At 37.6% G+C, this 12,709-nt stretch overlaps 1 protein-coding gene across 1 annotated transcript in view; it reads left to right on the top strand.

Annotated features, from left to right (window-relative positions):
* Positions 1-5,874: 5,874 nt before the first annotated feature.
* Positions 5,875-12,709, top strand: part of MARCHF10 (membrane associated ring-CH-type finger 10) — a 44,058-nt gene continuing 37,223 nt past the window's right edge. Inside the window, 3 exon segments of the mRNA XM_032237988.1 lie at positions 5,875-5,974; positions 6,217-6,369; positions 11,519-11,696. Coding sequence (XP_032093879.1) covers positions 5,888-5,974; positions 6,217-6,369; positions 11,519-11,696 — 418 coding nt within the window. The 5' untranslated portion in view covers positions 5,875-5,887.

Genomic DNA, 12,709 nt, shown 5'->3' with positions numbered 1-12,709 from the left:
AGCCTGCCTCTAGAGGATCAATTCTGCACAACAGAGCACAGCAATGAGAGGGAAACAAAAGCTCCAATGATCCTGAATGTAAGAGCATTTAGAATTAATAGAACTACCAACACAGAAAAGCAAATGGAAACAATCAGTATCCTATCGGCAGAGAAAATGTTAAATAAACCTTAAATGACAGCAGTTATAACAGTTTGCATGCAGCATGGTATCCAAAATTTCAACACTAGCCATTTGAATTCAAAATGAACTATGTTGAATCCCTTTAATTTTGATAAAAAGTATGGAAGATGTTTGAGTTCACGTGCCATAAATGCATGTGCCTAGCCACAAAAATGTCCCTAAATAGGATGACATAGAACCGGGGCATGTGGGTAGGCCCACCCGCAATTTCCACTATTGGTTCAGGTGAACTGGTCCAGAACAGCTGAATACCACCTCTGTACATAACTAATATCAGATTGCCATTTACCTGAAGTAGAATGAATGATTAGATTTCTGTGTGCAAAGTACAGGTAGTCCTTGATGTACAATAGTTCATTTAGTGACTATTTAAAGTTACAACATCACTGAAAAAAGTTATGACCATTTTTCATACTTACAACCATTGCAACATCCCCATGGTCACATGATCAAAATTCAGATGCTTGGCAACTGATTCACTGCAACAGTTGCAGTGTCCAGGGGTCATGTGTTCCCCCTTTGCAACCTTCTGAGAGGCAAAGTCAAGAGGGAAGACAGATTCACTTAACATCCAAGTTACAAGTTTACCAATTGCATTGATTCTCTTAACTATGGCAAGAAGAGTTGTAAAATGGAGCAAAACTCATTTAACAAATATTTCACTTAGCAACAGAAATCTTGGGTTCAATTGTGGTCAGAAATCTACTATATTCTAGTCGACTAAACTCCACAGCAAATAGAAACACTGGTAGAAAAGAGGGAGGTAATGGCATTTTATACAATATGATAATTTTTTTCTAACTCTGGGGTCTGAGTCAGATTAAATGAACACTTTTGCAAATGGAATTGCATACAAAGCTATGGATTCAATCCTCAAATTGAATCAGACAATCCCGAATATCAGTATTCTTAGCTGATCCAGGTTCCCCTGCCCAGATAATAATTAAACTATTAATTAAAGAGCTGAGTGAATAAAGTTGTTCTGATTTTCTTATCATTGTTATCATTTTAGCATAGATTTAAATTTAAAATTCCCAAGAACTTTTCCGACAATGATTCATTGCCTTCAATCCTAGAGCATCCAGGAATGCAGTAAAATAGAACAGATTAATCAAGCAATCAAGATGCTTCAAACAATACCTTTTCAAACAAACTTTTCTCTGCATTGTTTATTGTTTTCTTAAATTTGATCATATTCCAGTAATATATCTTTCAATAAATGAAACACTGCTTCATACTTGCAATTACTGAATGTTGTTCCTTGTTACTTCTTGGCATTTGAAACTGTTAACTCCATCCCAGCACAATATTTTTGGTCTTCCCCTAATTCTTGACTCATGCACTGTTTTTTCATATATTTGTTTTGCAATTCAGTCTTCAGGCTGTCTAAATGATTAAAACTCTTCAGTGTATTTCTTCTGTATTGCTAATACATGTTTTGTAGCCACATTTGTTCAATATTCATCAATTACTGACCTTATATCTTATTGATTTACCATATTTACTCTTGGGTTTTTGATGTTCTCTGAGTTTGCTTCTCTTCACAGAGAAATTCATTATCAGGCTAGGTAGCATTTTAACTCCTTGTGGAAATGTGGTTTATATATAGTAGCTTGTGTTACTAGCCTCGGTTGAGGTATTGTTTGTTGCTTAATTGTTTCTTTATTGTTTTTGTTTATCTGGTGCTAGTTCTTGTTTATCTGAGGTATTGGTTAATAAGTATGTAGTAAAGAACAACATGTTTAGTTCTGTTTTGATTTTTAGTTGTTTCTTTTTAAAAAAATAGTTTGTAAATGAGGTTTATCTCAGTATTTCTGTTAATGGCTTATTTATCAGTACCATGATGCTAAGAATTCTCTTGCTTTTTTATCTTGCTTAGTATAAAACATTTACTTTCTTTGCTGAAACTGATTAAATTAAAGTCTATGGAGATTTCATAGTATCTTCTTTTTGCCAATGGTGTTCATAGTTCTGTTCTATCAATCTGGTTACGTGTGGGTCTTGGGATGTGTTTCAGAGTACTGATGGTAACCTATGCAGCCCTCCGTGACACAGAATGTAGATATTTGTGAGACCATATATTTACAATTAATTAGTTAGGATATTAATTAATTAATTAGGAGACCATTGGAATACTCCAGGTTCTATTTATTAAACAATGTCATTTTATGGATCCAGGAGACATGCCTTCTCTGTCACTGTGCCTACCCTGTACTACTATATCTGAGTTGTAGTTCCCTACGACTGTGTTTGGGTTTAAATTATATACAGTATATTATTTCAGTCCTCCTTGTAGTAAGCTGCCAGATTGATTAAACAATTTATTTATTGATTTAATTGATTGATTGATTGATTTAATTGGTCTGTCACCAACTTCCCCTGCTCTGGCATCTTGGCTGGTTCCAAACTCTAAACCTGGCTAAGCACAGCTCCAAGAGAGGAATCCCACCTCCTTCCAGAATCAATCAGTAACACATGCCAAGTCAACTTGTTCCTCCTCAATAAGGTTTTGGCTAAAGGGCACCTTATTATTGACCAACCTGGCATTTACCAGGGAATCCAAGGCCTTCAAGTGTATGCTGCCCATGGTCTGGGAGTGACCTCAGGAATTGGAAGATGCAACCAGTACTACACATAAGAGGCATCTTCACCTGTGATAACTTGCCCTCTGAGTGCCATAGCAGCCCACACCCATATCCACTTTAATTCATCAATCCCTTTAAATGGTGTCCTGGAACTTGATTTGTTTTCATGTTGTTTTTTATCAGAAGCTCCTTCAAACCTTTAAAATGTCTTTTTTGTAAACTCAAAATTAGAAAATTATCCAAGTCACTGTTCTGATTTTTTTTTATTTGTGTATACTTTTAATTATTATGACACCAGCTGGTTTTATTTGTAAATCCAGTATAACAACTTTTTTCCATATCATTCTTTTTTAGAACATAGAATAACAGAGTTGGAAGCCATATAGTCCAATTCCTTGTTTGAGCAAAAAAGTCTATATCATTTCAGATAAATGGCTCTCTGGTCTCTTCTTGAAAGCCTCCAGTGATGGGGCACCCATAACTTTCACTGGTTGATTGTAACCTTTCATTTTTAAATCTACACTTAGCCCCCTTCTCAATCTTGTCCAGTGAGGCCTGTTCCTCTTCTGAAACACATTTTAAATCCATTTTATGATAGCGAGCAATCTTAAAAATAATTTCTGAGTGCATTCTGCTCAGATATCCTTGTATCCATCCAAGTTAAGAGTGTTTTGCTCCATTTCTTTTCTTCTTTAATTATAATCTTTAGTTCTTTCTACTCCTTCTAGTTTCCTATCTTCAAAGTCTCATCATTTTTTATAAACAGGGTTTAGATTAATCTGTGGTGTCAATGAATTTATTCAGAAGTTTGTATGCTCTCAACCATGAAATAGTCCTGATCTATCCAGTCCGATATTTCCAAGAATTTTGTCTTATAATTTAATAACATTTCTAACTAGCCAGATCAGATTTATCACTCGTTTTCAACATTGGGACTTATAGAGCAAAATCAGTTTGGGCAGATCAATATGAAAGAAAGAAAAACAAAGAAAGAAAAAGAAAGGCCAGGTTGGAAGGTCATCTCCATTCATTTTTATTTATTATGTAAGTTCAGATCACCTTCAGCTACTATTCTGGTTTTCTAAGTGGGCTATAAATTTGAAGTTTTTAACAGCTGAAAGTTCTGGCTACCATGGAATTTATAGATGCTGGGGACAATGCTCATATACTACTAAAATGTTCAACCAATTAAGCAGACATAATTGGTAAATAGTAGAGTATTGGTTAATAGTTGAGTAATTAAACTAACCCACCACCCATAAAGCCTATGATTTTTTTCTGTTTGCCTGTACCAATTTTCCTCAGTTTTTTAATTTGTAATTATTTGTTGACTTTTAAAAATGCTTAATTTTTTTATTTGCGAAACATGTGAAAAAATGATCAATAATGGCTGTTTATAAATCTATAAAGTACAACTATAAAGTACCAAGTAAGCTTTTAGCATTCTCTATCAAACCAAGGCTTAAGGAATTTCAACTCAGATATATAAGAGTTGTATTCTTAAGAATTCTTGAATAGAAATTATAAATTGCTGATATGTATTTAACAATTTCATTTAGATTCTACATTATATAAATATTGTTTAAACTGAGAAGCAGTGAAAGATCAAAATATTGGGAAACAGCCTTATGTAATTCTTTTGACTATTTTATTCAGGAACTACCAATTGTATCCATGTCATCCTACATAAGAACAGTTTGCCCACCATTTCATTTTAAATAGATTGTAGGAAATCATCTACAGACAGTTTTTCTTGTACATCTTACTGAAGTCCAGAACTCAGAAAAGGTGAAAGAGTATTGAAAGAGGTAGCCTCTTATATGCCAGTCCTGCATATAAAGACTAAACAACTTCAGAAGATGAAGCAAAAGAACCTAGAGCAGCAATGGCAAAAAACATAAAGACATAAAATAACTTTGTCCAAACACAGAGACATGATCATGTTTGGGCTGTGGAGAGAACTATCAAGCAGTCCCACTTTTTGCTCTTATTTCATCCATAGAATTTAACCCAAAGCTGTTGTTCAAGGTTACACAATTCATTGGGCAAGCACGGGTCAATAATTTCTTTGTGGCCTCAGTAATATATTTACTATTAATTTGTGGATAATATCTCTCACATTTGCTCCATTTGCCAATTGTAAATTCCTTAAGATAAGGGAGGGCACGACATCCTGTATTTCTCCAATTATTTTAAGCCAAGCCAAAAGCCAACTTATCTATGGAGCATAGCTGAGCCGTTTCTGGAATTCTGCACAATTAGAACTTCTACAATTCATTTTTTAAAGAACAATCCTTCCAGCCCCTATAATATTTTTAATATCCCTCTCTAAGTAGAGATAGGGTTTATGGAAGACTAGAGTGTGGGTGATCATACTCGACTTTTGGCTATAGATTGTATTTTTTTAATCTCTTGGTATTTCTACGTTAATTATGAGTGATAATTTTCAATTCATATGAAAACCAGAAATGGTAACTAAAAACTCATTTTTGTGCTTCTCTCCTAATCTTCTATTCAGCATGGGATATTATCAACCCAAAGCATTTATTAAACTTTTGTGTAGCAAACACAAAGTAAGGATCTATCCAAGACCCAAACTTTATTGCCAGTGAATCCAACATGTATTCTATCTCCCTATGGCATACTTACTTAATTAAACTAAAAATACCTAAAAAATAGAAGGGCCTTTACTCTGGAACACTGTTATTGTCATGAACATTATCATACGCATGCACGGATGCAAACATACATACATACACACACACACACATATATATACATATACAGTATATAACCATACACATACATGCATATACACGCAGCTACTTCATCATTAAAGTGCTTGTAACTTGATACAATCTTGATACAATCTTTTAGGCCCCCCTGTACCCTCCATTGCTGTTTTCCCTTCTTTTGGATTCTCCTTTTTTTAAATATGCTTAGTTTTAATTCTGATATCTTTTATATCTTCTAGTTCTTTATAATTTTTCTTATTTTATATTTTTGATATATTCATTTTCCTTTTTAAATGAATGTATCCTACCTTTCTTATGCTGGTTTGTGTCTGCAATAAAGATGTAATTTGAATATATTTTTATAGGTTTTCCTGAAGTATTGCCATGTATGAAGCAAAGGAAAGACAGAAGTTTATCAGTGATGCTCAGTACCTAAGAGAGATGCAGCACAAGATGGATTCAGAATATCAGGTTATAAATTATATTTCAGTATCTTGCTTTTCTTACAAAGAACATGAACCAGAAGTAGTCCTCCCCAAATTAAACAGTCTGGGGATACTGGGGATACATTCTTCGAGAAATCTGGAGAGCTTCTGATTGGGAAAAATTGGCAGAGGGTGCTATGGATGTGTGGCCAGATCCAATTAGCTATTGTTTGAATGTAAGCCTCCACATACAACTCATTTAAAATAGTTATATGGTTTATGTATTAGGCTTGCCTGAGAAAACAAGACTACATTAAAGACCAGTCTGATAAAAAACGAGAACAAAGCAGACAAGAACTGAGACAGAGAAGTGTATCATCTATCTCTCCAATACGCAGATATGAAAGGCCATGGATTTCAAGACTTCCTGTTAATAGACAGGCAAGTATTTGACAATATCTTTTTGGAAATTTTCTTTGTGAAATTTGCTGAAGTATAGACCATTCCATTTTCCAAGAGTATTGTTAGAGGGGCTTTCTTCTGTGTTCTGAAAAGAAGATTACTTGTTTAATAGAGAATTAAGTAAAGAAAACATAATAATATATCTCTCATATGTTTAACCTTTCATATAAGGAACAAATATTAAACACACATATTAATCTGTTGCCTTTCATAGTAAACAAAGTTAGGCAAGTTATAGAAAAGAAGTAAGAAATAATAAGGCAAAGAAATTATAGGATAAGGAAAGAAAAGGACAACCATTTGTCAGAAATAGTACAGATCTCCTGCATGAATATGAGGATTGGACTAGATGACCTCCAAAGTCCCTTCCAATTCTATTACTGTTATTGATATTGCAAAAAAAAATGCAGTTAAATCCACAATTCACTATACCTCTCCATAATATTGCTTTCATCACATTTGTAAACTGCTTCATGCATAGCCTTTAACGCTTCAGTCATTTCCCCGAAATTCCTCATTATAAAGTGGCTAAAAACAAACTTTTGTAAAAAGGTATATTTTGTTTTTTTTCAACAAAAATTTATTCTTTATAACAGATGACACACTATTTCCTACCTTTCTATCAGCATTTGTACGTAACATTTTTGTTGTGACTCAGCAGAAGTTTGCTGTGAGTTGAGTTGGGATGCAGGAATAACAATGCAGCTGGGGCTCGTTAGTGTCATCTTCTGGAGATAAAAGGACTGATGGTGCCACGCCCTGGTTGCAGAAGTCAACGTTCATTCATTTGTTCGTGGTTCGTTGTTCGTTTATGGAGAATTCAGTTCCGTTCCTGTTTGAGTTTGTGAGACACTTGGATAAGTGATTTTGCTTCCTGAAAACCTTGTGCTGTAAGAGTTTTGTTTCTGCATTCTGCTGCGTAACCCTTTTTGCCAGAGACTTTATCTATGTTTATTTTGGGCTCACAGCCAGTGTGAGCCAGGACTGATAAAGTTATTTCCTTTTAAGTCTGTCTGACTGTCGTCTGTGAACGTGCGAAGAAGGGGGCTCAGAACAAATTGACTTCTGCCAAACAAGCCTCCATTTGATGAATTATGGAGCAATTAATTGCTGAAAATAGGCAAATGGCCCAACAGATAGCGGTATTGGCAGACCAAATTGCTCAGCTGCAGAGAGCTGCAACCCCCCCCCCCCCAGCCAAGGAGAAAGTGCCCAGTAGCCATGCCAGATAAATATGATGGGAGTCAGGCCTTGTTTGCCATGTTTCTGGGACAATGCCAGCTGTTCCTGAGTTTGAGAGCGGAGGACTTTCCCACTGACCGGACGAAGGTGGGATTTATTATCAGTTTGCTCTCAGGCACAGCTGCCCGTTGGGCTACCCCCTTGTTAACTCAGCCGAGTCCTTTGTTGGATGACTTCCAGGGTTTTTGTCAGTACTTTAAACGGATGTTTGAAGATCCTATCAAGGTGGAAACATCAGCTAGAAGTCTGAAGTCACTGCAGCAGGGGAGTGGTTCATTGCAAGACTATGTTAGTGAATTCAGGCTGCATAGCCAGGGTTCCACGTGGAATGAACCAGCTCTAATGGACACGTTCCAGGATGGATTGTCAGAGGCCTTGCAGGATGAACTGGCGAGGGTGGACAGGCCACCGACGTTCGATGCGTTGGTCCACTTGTGCCTCCGAATAGACGCCCGGCTGCAGAGGCAAAGGCCTTGCCGTGCATTCCAGGAGACCACCAGCATGCCGGTTCAGCAAGAGACTGCAGTGGACTGGGAGGAGTCCATGGAGTTGGGTGCTGTCAGACCTCGAGTGTCATGTACAGAGATGGACAGACGAGGTGCTGAGGGATTGTGCTTCTACTGTGGAGATCTTGGACACCTGGCAGGGAGTTGCCCCAAGAAAAACAGAAGGGTTGCTCCGACTGCAGCCATCCCTCAGCAACACACTATCATGTCGGACAACCCGCACGTTTGTGCGGCCGTGATACCCCGTTCGCACAAGGTAGTGTGCATTCGGGGTGTGTGGAATCCCAGGGCAGATGCCCTGCCTAGTAAAGTGGAGAACTCTGACCCTGCGAACTCGCTTCCACCTCAGACTGTTCTACCCGTTGCATTCTGCGCTGCCGTTTGTCATCCTGTGAGCATACAGTCTCTGATACGGGATGCGCAGCGGGGTGACGACTGGAGCAACGAAAGGCGAAAGTAGGGCCGGCATCCCCATGGACTTTGGAAGGGGATCTTCTGAAGTATCGGGGCCGGCTCTATGTTGCCACATGGCACATCCGTAGATGGGTGCTCTCGCAGGTTCGTGGCACTTCTGCATCGAGACATTGGGGTTTTTTTCAGACGTTGCACTTGACGTCCCGTCAATTTTGGTGGCCCCATCTGAGAAATGACGTGCGGAGGTGCGTGGAGTCATGTGCCCAGTGCCAATGGGCCAGGTCTGCAAGGAGGGCTTTGCCAAGATTCCAGCCTTTGTCAACCCCGGTCCCCGCAGTACTGGACTTTGTTTCTAGGTTCCCAGTGGGGTACCAGTGTCTTGGACTGTGTTCTGTGGAGGCCGTCACCAACCCTTCTGGGCCGCACCCTGATCGTCGGAACTGGGGGAAGGGCCCTGCGGAAGGGGAGTGTGTGGTGGCTCAGCAGGAGTCGGTGGAGCTGCCGCCAGACTCCGACAGCGAGGGGTCAATTGAGTTGGCCTTGGAGGAGGTGGAGGACCCCGGACAGGGTGTTAGGGCTGGGCCGGAACTATTAGAGCCGTCGCCAGTACGGGGGCTGGTGGGTCGGTCTTGGAGAGGGTGGAGGACCCTGGACGGGGTGTCGAAGCCGTGAAGGGCGGGAGGAGACGTGGTGGCCACCAGATACCTGGGGAGCATTGGAGCAAGGGGAAGGTTCCTGCAGGTATTTGGGAATCACGAAAGAGGCACCACAGGAAATGAGTGCGGGCCATATTATAGACAACCCATTCTGACTGCGCCCAGACCGTCAGACCCAGGGAAAGGGCCCTGCGGTGGGGGATAGTGTTGTTACTCAGCAGAAGTTTGCTGTGAGTTGAGTCGAGATGCAGGAATAACAATGCAGCTGGGGCTCGTTAGTGCCGTCTTCTGGAGATAAAAGGACTGATGGTGCCATGCCCTGGTTGCAGAAGTCAATATTCATTCATTTGTTCGTGGTTCGTTTTTCTTTTATGGAGAATTCAGTTCCGTTCCTGTCTGAGTTTGTGAGACACTTGGATAAGTGATTTTGCTTCCTGAAAACCTTGTGCTGTAAGAGTTTTGTTTCTGCATTCTGCTGCATAACCCTTGTTGCCAGAGACTTTATCTATGTTTATTTTGGGCTCTCAGCCAGCGTGAGCCGAGACTGATAAAGACTTTCTTTTGGCCAGCTTTGTGTGACTTTAGTTTTGGAATAGGCTAAGTGGGGGCCAGAACACATTTTTATCTCCATTTCCTCATGTTATATAAGTTCATTTATTTGGTCTAATTTTTCATCATATGTATAACTTGCAATTATATATTCAATTTTCCAATGAAAAACAACTGCCTCATAGATTAAACTTCTTATTGTATCATGCATTCTTTGTCTTGTATGTTTTAATTTTCAAATTTCTAGTTAACTCAGAGTCTGACATACACTCCATATCAGAATACTGAATCTTCTGCTTACAGCAATACACAAGCATTCACATTCCCAGGAAACGTATCTCTAACTTAATCACCACAAGCATTCATATACATTTATCTATAAATATATTTAACACTCCCTGCTTGGCATTGTGAACCATTTGTTAAGCATTTCACTTATTTTCATGCATAGTTTACTTTCATCTTTTTAATCATATTCAGCCATCAACTTCAATTTCATATTTGCACAATACTGAAAAGTTGCATCTCCTGACTTCAGCTCTGTTCACTTCTTACAAGAAGAGAAATAAGAGCAATTTCTTTCTAGATGAGAGTTTAGACTAAATTTATTTATTTTGATTTTTTTTAAATTTGAATTTGTTAGCCACCCAGATCCAATGGATCTAGGAGATATGAAAGGTTTTTATTAGTTTCTTTCATTCTAGTATACTATGGTAGGAGAACTTGTTTTGCTCATTCTGATCCTTACTGTCTTGTTCTGATGGGAAAATTAAATAATATGGAAGTGCATATGTCTTCCAAGCTGCTTTCAAGTGGCCCTGTTTGAGAGAGTAGGAATTGAAGGATATGAGCACCAAGGCAGGTTCAGGACAGTCTTATGGAATAAATTTCCTAGAACAGGGAATTTGAATAGTAATATTTATAAAAGTATTTTTTTTAAAAAAAACCTGTACTTTTTGTTGCAACATACTTGGATATCTTTTGAATTTGAGTAGAGGCTTCCCACCTTTTCAAACTTATTTAAAATTTTGAATGTATGTATGTATGTATGTATGTATGTATAATATATCACAAACATTCTTACAATGTTGCTAGAATGGAAGATATGGTTAGTTATAATACTTAATAGAAGACAAATATTACTAGACTGCTCAACATCTTAAAAGCATCTGTCTATCATTTTAGCATACCTTTATTTTTGGACATGTGGACACACTTCTAAATAAATACTGGTAATAGGTTGCCAGTTTACCACTTTATTTATTTTCTAAGAATCCTTTTGATATCTACATGGGTTCTAAATGGAAATTAAATTAATGCTGTATCATTGTAACATGCTACATTCCAATTTAATATTTTTGCTTCAGAGAGTCTTTTAAAAAATAGTAGGATTTAATCTCATGAATCTTAGTGGCAATATTAGTAGATGGTGTACTTGGATGCCACATTGGAGACAGAGGAGCTTGTGCTGCAGCAGATGTACCAACTTACAGTAGTTTCATAAACAAAGGTGAAAAATAATTTTGAGCCAAACTATTTCTAATGCTATTAATATTTGTTGCAGAGGCAGGAAATTTCTTCATTTGAGGAAAAGGAGTTTAATTTTTCCAGCCATAATTGAAAGACTCACATTTGCCTCAATAAAAATTAAACAGAAAAAGAAATGCCTCTAAAGAGAAAGTAATTCTCCTAATACTAGTATATGGGCTGTTAAAATTAATTTTATTGTTAATAGTTAAGAATTTCTTTTCAAATTACCAGACCCCGTCTGCTGAAATTTCTGGAAGTGATCCAAAATCCAATGTAAAATCTCATGGGAATAAATCAGAAGCTAAATTTCCTGCCATTGGCAAAACATCTGTTAAACAGAAGCAAAAATCAAGCTTAAACATGAAAAAAAATGAAAGAAATGGGTCTGGCCCCAAAAAAGATTTGCAAGGTATGTATGGAAAAAATATTCTGGAAAATAAATTGTAATGCACATGATTGGAACTAAAGAGATTTTAAAATTAAGGAATTGTGGAAATGATTGTTTGCAAAGAATACAATAGTTTTAATAGACTATTGGCAATAAGATAATAAGCAATAAGTATAAAATCAAGCAAAACAGGAAATTATAATAAGGAGTTATATAAGTGCATAAAAGAGTCTTCTGATAAAAAGCAATCATATAGTCTATTAGCCTGGAGAAAACAGTCATGTATAAAATCCATTAAAACAGTAGCCTTCAACCTTTTAGGCATCAGGGACTGGTTCCATGAAGAGAGTTTTTTCCGTGGACCGGAGGGGACATGGTATTGTGTGCTGCCTAAATCCCACAAATGGGGCTTTGCTTGTTTGCACAGTCAGTGCTTATCCACAGACTGGGGGTTGGGCACCCCTGCCTTAAAAAAGTCTTGTTGAACTGTGATAAATATATAAAATGCTGCCCCCCTTACTGTATGGTATGCAATCGCTTTCAGAATGAAGAACTGAAAAAAAAATTCAGATCAAAAAGTTTTACATGCATAACCTGAATATAAGAATTCCCCATGCATTTAATAATTTTGTCACTGTAACAAGTTTAACCTGATGATAATATTGGAGAGGGGTTTTTTGAGTCAAAGGGATCTCTGATTATTCAGCCTTATTCTCAAACTAAATGTAAATGTAATTAATATGAGTTCTCTGCATGTATGCATTTGATATTTTTATACTTACATCACATTCAGTATAATTTGGTAACAACAATGAGAATTTTATCACAACTGCACCTAATACTTTAGAAGCAAATGGCTCTGGAGCCAAGTCTTTGACATCATCCTTCACCAAAGGCTTCTGACCAAATTCATCTGCCACAGGATAATATGTCAGGTCCTTTCTTAATTTATCAACTACTTACAAAACATACCGTATATACTCGAGTATAGGCCGACCCGAATATAAGCCGAGGCACCTAATTTTACCACAAAA

This window comes from Thamnophis elegans, chromosome Z, assembly GCF_009769535.1.
Source record: "Thamnophis elegans isolate rThaEle1 chromosome Z, rThaEle1.pri, whole genome shotgun sequence".
NCBI classification, from domain to species: domain Eukaryota; kingdom Metazoa; phylum Chordata; class Lepidosauria; order Squamata; family Colubridae; genus Thamnophis; species Thamnophis elegans.
The sequence above is the reverse complement of the archived record's forward strand: the minus strand, read 5'-3'. Positions and strand labels throughout refer to the sequence as shown.